The 17767-nt window shown below is 39.1% G+C and overlaps 1 protein-coding gene across 2 annotated transcripts in view; it reads right to left on the reverse strand.

Moving 5' to 3' along the window:
• Positions 1-865: 865 nt before the first annotated feature.
• Positions 866-17767, reverse strand: part of LOC130905396 (transmembrane protein 132D-like) — an 80378-nt gene continuing 63476 nt past the window's right edge. For both annotated transcript variants that reach the window (XM_057818753.1, XM_057818754.1), the window contains exons 10-12: positions 11305-11418; positions 11037-11228; positions 866-5092 (exon numbers count right to left, since the gene is read on the reverse strand). In XM_057818753.1, coding sequence (XP_057674736.1) covers positions 3674-5092; positions 11037-11228; positions 11305-11418 — 1725 coding nt within the window. In that variant the 3' untranslated portion in view covers positions 866-3673. The remainder of the gene's footprint in view (positions 5093-11036; positions 11229-11304; positions 11419-17767) is intronic.

Below are 17767 nucleotides of genomic sequence, written 5' to 3' on the forward strand. Positions count from 1 at the left end.
GCAGACCATCGTAAGAAAATCATTGATGGATACCGGAATCGGTTGTTCGTAGTTATTTTGTCTAAAGGTTGTGCTACCTAGTACTAGGCTGAGGGTGCCAATACTTTTGTCCGGCCCATTTTTGGAGTTTTGTGTAAAATGATATATATATTTTTTTTTTCATTTGCTATTGTGTTTTTTCATTGCAAGCAAAATAAATGAAGATATTAGTACCAAAGCTGACAGTGTGTCAGTAGTAGTGTAATTGCAATCATTTTATGGGAGAAATTGAGCATTATAATTGCAGGGGTGCCAATAATCTTGGCCAGCACTGTATATACTGTGGTACCTCGATATAATATCAAATTGACATACAAAATATAAAATTTGACTCATCATTTGCCTAGACACTAACGACATGCTCGAAATACGATGATTTATACAGCGTCGCAATTCGGACACACGGCGGATTTTCTTGTGAGAGAAATCAACATGGATTTCAAATAGGTTAGTGCAGGTGGTGAAAAAAGAAAAAATGTGACGCTTATCATTGAAATTAAGAAGGAACTGACAGAAAAAAATAGGAGCGTGGTGTGCACGTCAGTGAATTGGTGTGACAATCTGGCCAGAAAATGTCTACGATCTCGAGGACGACTCTCATTATTATAATTATTGTAATATCGACAAGGACGTCACCAGCTTCGTCAGGTTTTTAATCATTTATTTCAGAACTTACGCAACAAAACACGGGGACTGTTCGCCATAGCCAACGCTAACAACAACAGAACGTGAAAAGTGAAAGCAAAAACTTTGCCGCTCATCTTACCCACTCGTCAGTCACACAGTTCAGGAGCACAATGCAAAACACAACCTCCACATCAGAACCCAATTCGTTACATTTTTATTTTTATTATTATTCCGATGTGAATTTATAATTTCCAATTTTTTTGCTATGTGTAATCTATGTGTAATTGCTATTTGTAATTGTACCTGTAGTATTTATTATGGATTTGGCATAGGTTTCACGAATTAATGGCATTATAATGTATTCTTATGGGAAATCACGCACGACATACAACCATTTTGACATACAAACCAGGTCCTGGAACAAATTAAATGTGCATGTAGATGTACCACTGTATAATGAAAGCCATATGTACCCGAATCGATTTTATTGTATTTTTGTTTTTTAACTAACAGAATTTTTCCGTGTGTGAAAGAAGCCTCCAGAGATACTGTATGTACAATGACTCTTTGGCTGTATGATCATGAAACTGCCATAAAGATGGCCCAGTAATGCATCACTAATCCCGCAACACAATGACCCCAATCCCCTTAAATCTGTCAATAGGGGAGCTGATGCTCCAGATTAGAGAAGCTTCTGCGATGATACTGAGATTCAACTTCTGTTGTTTTCACTTAAATACTTTGCTTGTCTTGACTGTGATTTCTATATATTGAACTGTTTATGAAAGGTAGTTAGATGCCACAGAAAGAGTACCCTTGAATATGAATCAGGATTCACCTAAGAGCATTTCAGGGACGTTAGCAAATTGCAGGGATTAAAAATTCTATGCAACATTGTTTGAATGCCAGGTATTGTATCACATAAAAACTGCCACCATTTAAAGTGCCTCTAATTCAATCTAAATAAAGTTCTGTGTTATTTTTTTGCTTTCCAGTGAAAGCTTGAAGGTTTTGTGCTTATAGTATCATTAATGCATGTTTTATGTTGTAACCACCTTGCTTGACTTTGTAAAACATGCAGTATTTACAGTGGTTGTTTTGATATGAGGAACATGAGCAGCCACGGTTTTTCCCTCCTAAGTACCAGTGTTTTAAAAAATTACAGGAAGTTAAACATTCACAAATTAGGTTCAAACTGGGTTTCATTGGACCATAAAATATAATTGTGACATTGTATTATTGCCCATTGAATTCAAAGTCCATGGTCCGATAAATGGTTGATTTGCACCACTGTGCAGGAAATGCGCAACAAATCAAGAGATATAGACAATCAAGAAAAGAAAATAGCAAAAATCTTCTTAAACCTTACTTGTATACATCTACGTGCCTGTTTGTGCTCTTGTTGTTAACCTCTGATATAATGACACAAATATTTCAACATGTATTTAGATGTATAGTATATATTTTTATTTCAACAATTAAATAATTGCAACAAAATATACTTACAATAGTAAAAACTTCTTTTGACTTTTTTTTTTAAAAACATATTAGGCTTGACCATGTATGCCCTTACATAGTTGTTCAGCTGTGTGATACACTGCACAGCATTTAAACATATAGACAAGCTTTGAAACACCATTTACCTATAGATGTTTGAGCAAAAAATTTCATAACTAGCACTCCGTGGAGTATAAAGAAGAGCACATGTTGTTCCGCTCAATTTCTAATGTGCAGAATGTCACTTGATGTGGGTTTTCTTTAGCAAATGCAGCAAAGCTCTGGGGATGTCAACCTGAGAAGTGCAGCCGTGGAGAATAAAAGAGGTATCAATGGTTTATTGAATAATAGCCCTTGAAATGCAGCACCTTTAATTATTTCCTCTGGTCTCGATTCTTCTCTACGCAGCATTAAATTGCAACAGATTTAATATTGGCAAAGTTCATTCCACTGAATAATGACATCATCTTTAAATCCCATTCAATAGTAATTAAATAATCAAATCCTACTGATTCATCGCAGAGCTTTAGCCAATAATCCAAATCATTCACGACGTGGCATTAATGTGAATGACTCCGCTATGGAAAAGCTTTTAAAAGAATGACTGAATGAAACCAAATGTCACTTAGAACAAAAACTGTATATCTATTTGCGATTTATTGGCAAGATCTCCCAGGAATCACACATAACTTTGCTATTCTTATTCAAAATAATGAGACTACATATAAAAGTCATCAGAATATATTTATATGTACATATAAAAGCTGTTAAATATGCATTGTTTTCTTTCTAGAGACAACAAGGTTAGACAATAACCATTACCTACAATATCATCAGACCGCTAGAGGGAAAAAGGGGGGGAACTTCTCCCAAAATTAATTACAAAACTCTGCAAAGAATATATTTGCATAACATACTTTCATTTCCATAGATATTTCTTGGATGTTACTGTGACAGATTGCTAAAATTAACATAACAAATATTGCATACTCTCTGACCAATTGCACAAGGTCCACGAGAGTTCTGGGGAGACTCCAAAAAATACAGTAACAACAAAAAAATAAGCTCTCCTATATTCAATCTGTCATGATTGATCTGCAATGTCTATACAAATGTTCCATAATAAGTTTTTCTGTATTTGCATACCCATTTTGCAGGTATAGAGACTGTTGTGTTGTATTGATGCACCATCTGTATTCACAGACTTGCATATTTCTGTGTGTAATTGGTTAGCATGTCTACAAAAGCTATTTCCGTCCTGTATGGGTTAGTACATACGTACTTGAGCTTTTCAGAAAAAAGCATGGTAGGTTCATAGAGTCTAAACTCCCCATCAGTGTGAGTGTGAATGGTTATGTTCTGGGATTGATTGCCGATCGGTCAAGGTCTTACTTCAGTTCATTGTCAGCTGAGGGTAGGCTTCAGTTCAACCCTCATTGCAAGAGGAAAATGGAATGATAGATAAATACTGTACATTTTTCTGCGGTTTTAGTCGGGATGCCCCTAAAACTTACTGGGGTTCTCCAAGGGGTTTAACAACCGGCCATGGCATGTCAGGTAATGGTATCTGTGGCTCAGGCGGGGGCATCTGCTGCTGTAGCTGCACCTGTTGTTGGTTGTTGCAGTTAAAGTCCTGGCCGTTCTTTTTCAGTGCAGCCAAATGCTTGATGTCCAATGTAGTAAAGGTAGTGAACTGAACCTGGTTCCTTTTACTAGTGGGGGAGTGGAGAGGCTCATTGCGGTGAGGCCTTGCCAGCAGGGTGGCTGAACGGTTCACCATGGGATCGATGACCTTTCTGTGTATCTGCTGCTGGGAGCCTGTTCTGCTGCGCCCCAAGGTAGCAGTTCTTTCAGGGAGGCCAACGACACTTGCTCCCACGGCAGGCAGAGGGCTCTCTGTGCTGCGGTGACCCTTGGAGTCGGCTGAACGGCGGGTCAGTGTTGACACTTGAGTAGGTGCACCCTGAGACGCAGGGTGCTGATTGTTGCTCCCTAGCCACACCCAGTCATGCTTATGATTTTTTGGGTCCCCACTTTGAGTCGGTCCTGCTTGTATAGGGGTCTTGTGATTACGGAAACAAAACCTATATGAAGCGCAGTTAAGCAAAAATCCTAAGATAGCTATAACCAACACCCCCACTAATGAATAGATGCCTATTTCCAAGTCGGACATGGATCGAAATGTGCGAATTAAGTCACCCTCAATGACTTTGGGGGATATAACTTTAGGAGGCTCTTTCTTGGGAGAGAAATCTGCTCTACGAATGCTTTTGTTTGGGGGTGAATTTGGATTGTCAAGCATGTTGCCAAAGCCGCTCTTCTGTCCTTCTTTATCACCAGGTGTCATATCTGTTGGTTTGACAGTGCCCGGGAATCTTGCAATACTCACAGTGGAAGTACCAGTGACCATGAATTGAGAACTTTGTGTACTTTTGCTGGTTGTTCCTCTCCAAGCAACGCGTGTTCCAACAGTTCTGTCTAACGGTATGGTTGAGGTGTCAGTTCCTGGTAATGTTCTTTCATCTGAGACAAATCGCTGTGATGTGACAGTTGTTTTAACCTCTCCTGATATTTCTGAACCACCTCCACTATAATCTTGTTTTTTCTCTTTTCCAGGTCCGTCGGTTCTTCCAAAAACCCTTCCACCGCCCTTGAAGTTCATCCGCAGAAGCCCCGTACCGACCGCCAGCTTGCTCTTCCTCTTGGACTTCTGGCATTCCTCGCATATCCTTAGCTCCACTTTGACGACGGCCCCCTGGCCCTCACCTTCATTTTTTGCCACCACAAACACGGACTGCGGCGTGCGGCGTACAGTTGCCATGGTCTCGTCCAGAGTGGAGATTGTTAAGGAGTAGATACTGCGGTCGAAGATTTCCAGTGGGACGACAGCGCCATCGCTGAATTGGACCCAGCAACTGACGGTAGCTTCCTGGAAAAAGTAAGCAACGAGTAGGTCAGAAGTCCAGACAGCCTTTCATTTTTAAAAAATTCTAATTTACTATTAAGGGTCGCAATTAAGCTGGACTCTTTCCAGCAAACTTTTTAAGCCTTTTCCCACTAGCGTCCTCACAATGTGAAGAACGGTCCACGGCTAGTGCAAAATGGTAGTAGCCACACAGCCTGACATGGACGATGTCAGAAAGCTATAAGCGGCTAGCATTCAGTGGGGCACATAAATATTTAGTCAACCACCAATTGTGCAAGTTCTACTACTGGAAAAGATTATAGAGAGGCCTGTAATTGTCAACATGGGTAAAAACCTCACCCATGAGAGACAGAATGTGGAAAAATAAAACAGAAAATCACATTGTTTGAGTTTTAAAGAATTTATTTCCAAATTAGAGTGGAAAATAATTATTTGGTCACCTACAAACAAGCAAGATTTCTGGCTGTCAAAGAGGTCTAACTTCTTCTAACGAGGTCTAACGAGGCTTTACTGGTTACCTGTATCAATGGCACCTGTTTTAACTCATTATCGGTATAAAAGACACCTGTCCACAATCTCAATCAGTCACACTCCAAACTCCACTATGGCCAGTACTAAAGAGCTGTGGAACGACACCAGAGATAAAATTGTAGACCTGCACCAGGCTGAGAAGACTGAATCTGCAATAGGTAAAACCCTTGGTGTAAAGAAATCAACTGTGGGAGCAATTATTAGAAAATGGAAGACATACAAGACCACTGATAATCTCCCTCGATCTGGGGCTCCATGCAAGATCTCACCCCGTGGCGTCAAAATGATAACAAGAACGGTGAGCAAAAATCCCAGAACCACACGGGCGGGGCCTAATGAATGACCTACAGAGAGCTGGGACCACAGTAACAAAGGCTACTATCAGTAACACAATGCGCGGCCTGGGACTCAAATCCTGCTCTGCCAGACGTGTCCCCCTGCTGAAGCCAGTACACGTCCAGGCCCGTCTGCGGTTTACTAGAGAGCATTTGGATGATCCAGAAGAGGACTGGGAGAATGTGTTATGGTCAGATGAAACCAAAATAGAACTTTTTGGTAGAAACACAGGTTCTCGTGTTTGGAGGAGAAAGAAGAGAACTTGCACAATTAGTGGTTGACTAAATACTTATTTGCCCCACTGTATTTACTGTAGTCCCAAGCACCAATTTCATTGCTGCACAAGAAAAAAGACTTTTCCTATTTCCAAGGTTAGGGGGCATTATAATAGCCGTGTAGAGTTTTACTACTTTTAGTGAGAAGGTGAATAGTTTTTTTGTTGTTGTTGTTCGTGAACTACATTTCCACACAAACAGACATGGAGGTACTATTTTGCTCAGCAAGGAAAGTTATGAGAGTCATTTTTCGAGTATCCCAGAGCTTGCGAAACCTTTTAAAAAAGGGCATTTATCAGGGTTTTGTCGGCGTATATCCATTCGCCGAAACAGCCTCTCTGCTATTGGAAGCGTTGTTAAAGTCAGCGCGGCGGCGTTTTGAAAATCGAGCCAGGCTCTATTTTGAGCCCCGCCTCTTGGCGCAAATTTATTCAAACTTGCCGTTCCGTCCAAAACGGCCGCTCACTTTTGCTGAGAGGTCCCCTCCCACATACACAATTAATGGGTTGCCGCTGAACCCTTCACACTTGGCTGCCGCTAATTTGAAACGCCTTTTAGGCATGACAAAGTGGTCCGTAGTTTATTTCAGTTACATCCTTAAAAATAAAAATATTATAATAATATTTCAATCTTCATGTGGGCAATCTAACCAATGCCAAAAGAGTAGTAAAGTCATAATTACAATATACAGTATACTGTATATGGTGAGAAAAACACTTTTGGGCCATAAGATTAAAGAATTGTTACAATGATAACTTTATTGTGCCATATGAAGAACAAATATTTACTAGTGCATTACGCACAATTTTAATCTTAAAATTGGTAAAAAATAATGATCACAAGTTTTTTCATTAGGCCAAATCAGAATTATTACGACTCCTATGGCTAGTCTTTGGACATTTTTAAAATGTTACGATCTTGAATTTTTCTGAAATCTGAAGCAAAGGCTAGGTTCATACCGCAGGTCATAATGCACAAATCCAAGTTTTTCCAACTCAAGGGAGGCATTAACTTCACTGTCGGAATGGGAAAAGTCGCATAAAAGTGGACCATTTCAAATCTGATCTAGGTCACTTTCGTATGTGGTTAAAATCCGATCTGGGCCACATTTTTCCAGAATGTGGTTGCGGTCTGAACTGTCAAGTCTCCCAAATCGGAATTCATGCAGCAATTACGTCAGCAAAGAGACAGGGCGCTACGGTAGAGATGGAGCTGTGCATTAGCGTTAGCGCTTAGCTTGAACGCAGCTTTTAGGGAAGATGCAGGCTTGACAAGTCATTAAAAAAAATAATAAAAGTTGGGGGGGGGGGGTAACAGTGACAATGCTCGGTTTTCTCTATGTGCTTCAAATGAGCAATATTTCAAGATTGCTTACACGGCTGAGATTCGGGGCAAACTGTCCATATGTGTGTGTGTGTGCATGCTATCAATCCATGTAAACTTTGAATATAAGACTAAATGGGGATTATTTATGTCTGTTATTTGTATTCTCTTATTGGAAATCAAAATATGATCAGCCTTGAATGACGTTGAGCCAGCATGTCTAGTTATTTGTTTTGATGCTTCTGCACACGCGTGATACTTTGAACGGGCTCAATGGACAAAGGTAGTCTGAACGGGCATGCCAAAATAAAAACCAGATATGACAAAAAAAATCGGACTTGTGCATTAAGATCTGCGGTATGAACCTAGCCAAAATATCATCACTTTGTCAATTCTAGAAGGATTTCAAATATACTTGAAGTTTTTAGAAAGCTTGTCAAAAGCATAACAAGGACAGTTGATCGTTTTTGGAAGAATGGCTCACAATTTAAAAAGAAACATTCAGAAGACACACATTATTTGCTTTAGTGGTCCTGTATAATAATGTGGCAGGCTGCCACTGTGGATGGAAACCAAAGTACTTGCAGAATTACCAAGCTAAAGCACAGTCCAGAAACCACAGCCTTTGACTTTGCGGTAGAAAGGCTACCAACATTCATCACCGTCTGCCCACTCTATGGCCCAGTAGGCTATACCAAATAGCCTTCCCTAATATCTTTACCCAGACACTCAAGTGAGTGCTTTAGTCCATTAAAAATGTGAAACTGTGCCAAAGAGAATACACCTGCTACACAAAATATACAGTAACAAGAGTAGAATAAGACTGTCTGATTACATCAACACTGAATGGCCTATATCCTGTGGCCAATATGAGCTACTGGGGAGTCACAGAGATAACCTATATTTTGGATTTGAATACATTATTAATTGCCCGGAGCAGATCGTTAACAGCTCTCCATTGTAGACACAGTTGGCTGGTCATCTGCCCCAGTGCGTTTGTAATAGTTTATCATCAATGTGGTTTGGAGGTGAGAAGAGGGGTCCGACAAGCCACAGCGGCTGTGAGTTAAGCAACCTACCACTCCTGCGGCTATAGACGGGCTAATTGCTGCCCCACCCCCGCATCATGAGCTCAATTGAAAGCAGGCACACAGCCACTGCTCAATGTGTGGGCAAGCTTTTACACAAGACAGCTGTGCGTGGCCGCCGCCTTCTGCCGCTGCCCCTGGAAACACACTAGCCGTGGATTATTGTCGTGACTGAAAGTGCCATGTTCACATTCATAGAGAAGAATGCAGGAGAATATAAGTGATTTGACATCCCCAAAGGACATTGTTCCACCGGTCTACCCATGCTTTACATCCAATTTTTGATTTAAGAGGACCTTAATAACAGTGTTGGAAAATGTGAATAATGTATGAAGGGGTTATAGTAAAAGTGTTGGGAATTATATGTTCATAATTCTTCTGCTTGCTGTGCAGGAATTCTGACTAGACACATTTTAGATAATTATGGCTATTACTGAAAATAGGGGGATTTCTTTTATTTGTATTTGACTTATGGACCTTGAAATGTTGGTTAAAGCTCTGCTGTGACCTTCGGGGAACAGCAGTGCCTTGGTCCAGAAATAAAATACAGGTTTCAATGTGAATCTGGTCCCATCCCGTCATTAATTGGAAATTCTTTACAAACAACACACTGACAAACATTTGAAAACATTTTTTTTCAGTAGCCTATTATATGCCATGTGATTGAATGTTGACCTTGTTGAGAATAACGGACAAAGAAAATAGAGGAACCAATTCAAAATCATATAATATTAATAATCCTAAACATATGTTATAGAGGGTGAGTAAAAGGGGCATTATTAATTAAACACTAGAACTATCAAGGGTGGACCAGTTGATACAAATCCCTTTTGTATCCAAGGAAGGGTCATCTGACCATAATCAGCATATCTTTTGTGAGCATTGAGGTCCTCATTTGTCATTCCAATTCACACCCGCAAAACCACAGGGTTGGATTACTCCAATTAGCATCTTGAGTGTTTGCAGGGCAGGGGTGCCTTGGCTTTGCCAGACAGTGGACCGCTCAGGCAGGCAATCAGGCGGACAAGCTTTTTACATCTTCCAAAAGCTGCAGTTTGCCAACAGTATAAGGGACAGTGTAATAAAAAACAAAACAAAACATGTTTTATGTGGTGACATATGACACATCACCCTTTTCCCAGGGCTAGGTGTTGGAGGTTGTTGCCGAAGCAAGTTTTCCTTCTGCGCCTTCTTTGCACCCAAGAAGTCCACCCGTCTCTCTTGCCTTCCGGTGCATGCCGGATACAACACATATGCATTCAGTGCTGCCATGTCAATCATATTTTAGAACACGGCGATTGGCCATCTCCGTGTTCCTCCGTGTTTGACTAAGCAAAGGGAGCCCTGGATTTGTAAATATTCAAGATGCTGATTGCAGCTATCCGGAGTGAAACCCCCTCTTCACACCCAGGCAGCGACTCCACAGGAGTGAGTAGGGTTGTGTGCTTCATTGCTTGTTTGAGTGGTCTATTGTTTGACAAAGCCAAGTAGTCAGTCTGGTATCGTGGTCATTTGACGCCTTTCTGGTCTTTCTTTATAGCCAAAAAAAAAAGCCCGGGACTTCCAGTCTTCCATTAGTATAATTATACATACAATAGAGGGCAAAACTTTGGACACACCATCTCATTCTTGCGTTTTCTTTATTTTCATGACTATTTACATTGTAAATTCTCACTGAAGGTAATACAACTATGAATGAACACTTGTGGAATTATGTACTTGGCAAAAAAAAATGTAAATAACTAAGAACGTGTATAATATTCCAGTATCTTTAAAGTATCCGCCCTTTGCTCTGACTTGCTCGGATTATTTTTTTGCACACTTTTGCCATCCTCTTGATGAGCTTCAAGAAGGAGTCACCTGAAATGTTTTTTGACTTCACAGGTATGCCTTTTCAGAGTGGATTAGTGGAAAATATTGCTTTATCTATGGGGTTGGGACCTTGATTTGTGTTGCATTGAATGAGGTGTGTCCAAACTTTTGGCCTGTACTGTATATAAAAACTCACCTGGCACATTAGTGTAATCATGAATAGTTCAACATTGAGGGAAAATCTGACTTCAGCAAGACCATTACGAAGTCCACCATTAAATATTTCAGATCAAATTTCCCATTTTGTTTCCAATGTTGAAAGAAAATTTCAAGTGAGCGAAATCCCTCCATCCAATCATTTTCTCTGACGTCTTTCTCAGATGTCAATCACGAGAGGGCTGCTTAGAAACAGTCAACCACTAACACTGATGAGTGAGTACGTATTTTTAGACAAAGCACACATAGTCACAAGCCCACTCAAGCACTCTGAGAGCATGCAAACTTTGTACTGAAAGGTGCGAGCTGGGATTCAAACTGAGATCAATTTTCTGCTTCAAGTGTCAGAATTTTCCAGTTCCTTGCCTGTTTGAGCTGTGTGATCGTCTCACGTATAGTTGCCAAGGCAACAACGGCACTGTTGCTCCCTGGGCATGGCTGCAGGGACAGTGAGAGTCCAGACACCAACTTTACCCCGAGTTCCGTCACGCTTACTTTTTCATCCACTACTGTGATGGCCTTCTCAGCGAGGACTGATGATGTGAGTGGGGAGATTACCTGTAGAAAGTATCATCTTATTATAAATATTGACAAACATTTTGTATGAGTTAGATGTTATAATAAATAGTCTCACCTGAATAGTAGTGGTGCCAACAGCTCGCCCCTGCAGCACATCTCCATCCTGAATCCTGGCCACGTCTGGGTCTGCCACTTTTAGTGAATAGCGCACTAGATTGGTCACGTCGACCTAGCCATCAAATTAGAGAAAAGCTTCAAACCAAAATGTTGTTTGCCCATTATTATAATTTAGACTTTAGAAAAGCCTTTACTGTCTTTATAAATGATGCCCAGTTTATCAGCAAGTTTGAGAAACAAAAGTGAGTCCATATAAAATGTTCAATGCTGATGCCAAAAAGCATTTTTGCTATTACTATTCACTCTTGCTTGACATTCTTTTGTAGACGCCATGATTCACTTCCTATCAATAAGAACAAACAAAACTTATTTACAATGTGTTCTTCAAATAAATGGTCAAAAGATTTAATCAGTATGTGCCGAACTGCAACAGTCTAGCACCAACTGCAATCACTCACTGTGGGATTCAAATTCTCAACCAAAAGCTATCAAGCATGTCCTCGCTCACATTTTTCCAGTAATGAAAATTCAGAACAAGAGTCGTATGCATGAGCAAAATTAACAGTTTGACAAAGGCGGTGAACATTTTGGCACATCTAAATCATTCAACGTTTGTGGAATATAGAACCCCAAAATGGTCAAAATTAAATTTATTAAAAAAAAAAATTTTTTTTTAAAAATCATTTTGACAAATTGTGTAATATGGCCTCTAAATTGTAAAATAAGTTTTATTATGGAACCCATTTTACAAGATAAAAAGCATTTTTCACAAAGTGTTTTTCCAGTTCTTTATGCCTTTTACCACAAAAGGCTTTTTATTTCATGTCATTTTTGAGCACAATGAATTGTCTTCTATCATCAAATACAGTGGGGCAGATAAGTATCTAGTCAACCTCTAATTGTGCAAGTTCTCCCACTTGAAAATATGAGAGAGGCCTATAATTGTCAACATGGGTAAACCTCAACCATGAGAGACAGACTGTGGGAAAAAAAAAAAAAAAAACTGAAAATCACATTGTTTGATTTTTAAAGAATTTATTTGCAAATCATGGTGGAAAGTAAGTATTTGGTCAATACCAAAAGTTCATCTCAATAATTTGTTATGTACCCTTTATTGGCAATAACGGAGGCCAAACGTTTTCTGTAACTCTTTACAAGCTTTTCACACACTGTTGCTGGTATTTTGGCCCATTCCTCCATGCAGATCTGCTCTAGAGCAGTGATCTTTTGGGGCTGTCGTTGGCCAACACGGACTTTCAACTCCCTCCACAGATTTTCTATGGGGTTGAGATCTGGAGACTAGCTAGGCCACTCCAGGACCTTGAAATGCTTTTTAGGAAGCCACTCCTTTGTTGCCCTGGCTGTGTGTTTGGGATCATTGTCATGCTGAAAGACCCAGCCACGTCTCATCTTCAATGCCCTTGCTGATGGAAGGAGATTTTCACTCAAAATCTCTCGATACATGGCCCCATTCATTCTTTCCTTTCCACAGATCAGTCGTCCTGGTCCCTTTGCAGAAAAACAGCCCCAAAGCATGATTTTTCCACCCCATGCTTCACAGTGAGTATGGTGTTCTTCTGATGCAATTCAGTATTCTTTCTCCTCCAAACACGAGAACTTGTGTTTCTACCAAAAAGTTCTATTTTGGTTTCATCTTACCATAACACATTCTCCCAGTCCTCTTCTGGATCATCCAAATGCGCTCTAGCGAACCGTAGATGGGCCTGGACGCGTACTTTCTTCAGCCGGGGGACACATCTGGCAGTGCAGGATTTGTTTTTTTGCCTTTGTTACTGTGGTCCCAGCTCTCTGTAGGTTATTCACTAGGTCCCCCCGTGTGGTTCTGGGATTTTTGCTCACCGTTCTTGTTATCATTTTGACGCCACGGGGTGAGATCTTGCATGGAGCCCCAGATCAAGGGAGATTATCAGTGGTCTTGTATGTCTTCCATTTTCAAATAATTGTTCCCACAGTTGATTTCTTTACACAAAGTGTTTTACCTATTGCAGATTCAGTCTTCCCAGTCTACAATTTTGTCTCTGGTGTCCTTCGACAGCTCTTTGGTTTTGGCCATAGTGGAGTTTGGAGTATGACTGACTGAGGTTGTCGACAGGTGTATTTTGTACCGATAATGAGTTAAAACAGGTGCCATTAATAAAGGTAACGAGCGGAGCCTCGTTAGACCTCGTTAGAAGACGATAGACCTCTTTGACAGCCAGAAATCTTGCTTGTTTTTAGGTGACCAAATACTCATTTTCTATTCTAATTTGGAAATAAATTATCAAAATATCAAACAATGTGATTTACTGTTTTTTTTTCCACATTCTGTCTCTCATGGTTGAGGTTTACCCATGTTGACAATTACAGGCCCCTCTAATCTTTCAAGTAGGAGAACTTGCACAATTGGTGGTTGACTAAATACTTATTTGCCCCCACTCTACATAAGGCGGAGTCAGTTAAGTAATTTGCTGGATCGTGAAATCTGGTTAGCTTCTGTGGTTAGCATTTGGTAACGTCTAGGCATGTGGTGGTATGAGATTCTGACGGTATGAAAACCTTAAGCCAAAATATCACAATTTCATGGTATCAAAGTATTGCAATTTCAGCTCTAAAATGTGTTACTTTGAGATCTCTGGGTTAAAAAAATATATATATAAATAAATGAATAAAACTTTTTTCCATTGAACAGGGTTTTAATTTTTCTAAACATACAGTATGAGTAAATTGGAATATAAGTATAATGTTAAGTTAAAATAAATAAAAAATAAAATACCAGAAAATAACTGAAATATTATAAAAAGAAAATGTAAATAAATGCAGTACATTACGTGAGCCTAAACTCACAGCCACAGCTCAACATTATTACCATCAGGACAAAAATAATTGCAATATTTTCCATTAAAAAGTAGGTGTGTATGACTTATAACATGTTTACATTATACACACACTCTCTTTCTCAACACAGACAGTTGCCAGAGAGGAAAAAACACCGTATGTTTTATCACCAATACACACACTAAACACGCTGGAGTTAACTGTCGTAGCTGGTGGGAAACGTTCATAACCGTGTCTACTAACCTTTAATTTTGTATAAATATGAAATTACATTGGAGGTATTGCGTCCTCGGCAGCCATCCTCTGCAAGCATGTTTTACATGTCGGTTGGCCCTCCTCCTCTAAGCCGCGGCCGTCTATAATTTTACTGTAGCCGAAGTATTCCCACACCAGCGATTTCGTTTTCTTCAATGGAGGAAAATGTTCTGGAGTTTCACGTCCTCCAGCCATTATGTAGCAAAGCTGACTCACTGACACTGAGCAACACCAGCGAAGGAGATGCAAGCGAGGGATTTCTCCCTGCATTTTTGGGACATAAAAAATAGCTAATACCCCAGGGACGGTATGACGGAAACATTTTACGGTTTTGAAACGGTGACATTTTCATACCAAGTTATACCTTGAAACCGGTAATCGGCACATGTGTACTCGCGTCACTTTTAGAATTCGTCAGAGAAGCTGTGAATCGGTTTAATATAGTAAAGAAAAGCCTTTACCTTAGCCTGAGCGAGGATTTCAGGAGCAGTATGCTTTTGATGTGATGCTTTCCGGAAATTTACCGAACAGTTCATCGATGCAACCAAATGCTAACCGCAGCAGCTAACCAAACTCCACGATTCAGCCAATCATTGAACTGACTCCGCCTTATGTATTTCATTGACAGAAGACAATTCATTGTGCTGAAAAACGACATCGTGAAATAAAAAGGCTGTGGAAAGAGACGTTATGAAAAAAATGACTTTGTGAAAATCTTTTTTTTTTTTTTTTGGCGACCCCTGAAGGGATAAACCAAAAAGAAAAGATTTTGTAAAATCTGTTTGTGCCGAAAAACGACATAATGAAATAAAAAGGTTATTGTGGGAAAAGGCATTATGGATTAAAAACATTACTTTGTGAACAATTTGTTTTATTTGTAAAATTTGTAACTTTTTCATAATAAGATTACCTTATTTTATAATTTAAAGGCCGTATTACACAATTTGTCAAAAATTATTATTTTTAATATTTCAAAATCTAGTTTTTATTTATTTAATTTTGACCCCTTAGGGGTTCCATAGTGGATGGTTGTATTTGTTTCCTGAATTTCAATTATTTTCTGCTACCGACAAATATTTTATATTAATAATGTCTCAGTGTGAAATAGTGAAAGAGTCGCTCATCTTCTCTGTGAAATTCAGAATTGTTTATACAGTAGCTGTATTGACTAAATGACCTTTGTAGATGTAGGGATGCAATACTTTGAATTTGACTAACAGCGTTAGAGAGGAGACATGGATTCAGGTTTATCCTGTTGATTGTTTAAAGAGAGAATGCTTGCTTTCTCCTTTTTTGTCAGAAATCAGCATTTAGTAAAACCAACCAATAATGAAAAAAAAAAAAAAAAAAAAAGTAACACTTTATAATAACTATCCATTATAACTAGTTAATAGAGCATTGGTAAACTGTTAATAATTGATTCATTGATGATTTGTGTTTTTTAACAGTTTGTTAAGCATTTATAATGATGCCTTGTAGATAATTTGTGTTATAAACCGATGGTTAATGAGTAATACATGACTTGCAAGCTGTATGTCAATGCTTTATACTTACCTGATAAATTAGATATACAATTAACAAGCTATTAGTAACCTACTAACTAATGACTTATTAAGTATCAGTTGATGGGACAGTCTAAAAGTTGCAACTTCTCATAATCAATATATTAACTCACACTTTACAGATCAGTTGTTAATTGTTTGCAAACCATCTACTTAACTTTAAAGAATAGTAAATAGGTTGAACAAGTTAAAGGTACATAAATTACATGTGATATTTAAGATATCAAATGTTTGTACTTTACATCAAGATTGTTCCAACCAGAGGCCTTTTTTTACCCTAAAGAAACACCAGAGGTGAAATGTTGAACATTTTGTTAAATGCATAAAAACACCCAGACTGAGCCATTAAATGGCAGAACAACATAATACAAGTACAGGACAAACCCATGAGTTTGTGACACTTTTTGTGCTAAACACAGGATAAACTGAATTTTCAGAGGCATTTAACGTCAATATATCGCAGCAAACTGTTAACAAACACTTAACAAGTCAACAATAAATCGTTTGTTAACAATTTAGTAATCAATTAATCAATCGATCAATCAAACAATCAAATTGATTTATATAGCCCTTTCCAAACCCTGAAAGGCCCTCAAAGTGCTTTACAACAAAACATGACACAAAATAAATAAAAGGCAGGAAAGTATTATACAATGACAGTAAGCAAAAAAAGAAATGAAACAAAAACAGCTCATCGCAATAGAAGTCCAGCAAATAAAACAATAAAACCGATAAAAACCAAAAACATTAAAAACCCTAAAGCAAATAAAACCAGGCTATCCTAATCTGTATAAAATGTGAGTCTAAAAGGTGTGTTTTTAACCGAGACTTAAAAAGACCAAGCTCCGTAGTGGTGCGGATTTCAGGGGGAAGGCTATTCCACAGCCTAGGGGCAGCAACCGCAAAAGATTGGTCTCCCCACTGTTTAAGTTTCGACTTCGGAACATGCAAAAGAAGCTGACCGGTCGAACAAAGAGTCCTGCCAGAGTTACGGAAGGTTAAAATTTCCGATAAATAAGATGGAGCCTGGCCATTAATAGAGTTGAAAACAAACAGTAAAATTCTAAAATGGACTGGAAGCCAGTGGAGTGATGATAGCACGGTGGTAATATGCTCACGTCTAGGTGTACCTGTTAGAAATCGAGCAGCAGCATTTTGAATAAGTTGCAGTTGAGAAATTGAGGACTTGGGGAGGCCAACATAAAGTGCATTGCAGCAGTCCAGCCTTGACCTTATAAACCCGTGAATTGCTTTTTCAAGGTCGTGGCGACTAAGAAAAGGCTTCACTTCGGCCAAAAGACGGCTCTGGAAAAAACTTGCTCTTACAACAGAACTAATCTGCTTTTCAAAAGTTAGCCTGCTATCAAATATCACTTTTTTTAACGTGTGTCTTTAAAATGTCAGCCGGAGCGCCAGAGTTGGGCTCAAGGGTATTCATCATAGAAGGTGTGCCAAAAGTATTAAAATCAGTTTTGCTCTTGTTAAGATGTAAGAAGTTATGTGCAAGTCACTGCTTTACATCAGATATGCACTCCATCAATTAAGCGAGAGCAGTTTTTTCGTTGGGTCTCGGCAGATAAAGCTGCAGGTCATCCTAAAGGTAGGAGATAAAGCGCAAAAAGAACAGGCCCTAAAATAGAGCCTTGCAGTACCCCGCAAGACAGAGAAGTTTGTGAGGAGGAAAATTCCCTAATCATTACCGAGAATGTTCTATCTTGTAGGTACGATTTAAACCATTTTAGAGCGTTGCCACAGATACCTATGAAATGTTCTGATGTATGTAATGATGTATAAAGTAGTTATAACAGA

The sequence above is a fragment of the Corythoichthys intestinalis genome, chromosome 17, assembly GCF_030265065.1.
Source record: "Corythoichthys intestinalis isolate RoL2023-P3 chromosome 17, ASM3026506v1, whole genome shotgun sequence".
NCBI lineage: Eukaryota > Metazoa > Chordata > Actinopteri > Syngnathiformes > Syngnathidae > Corythoichthys > Corythoichthys intestinalis.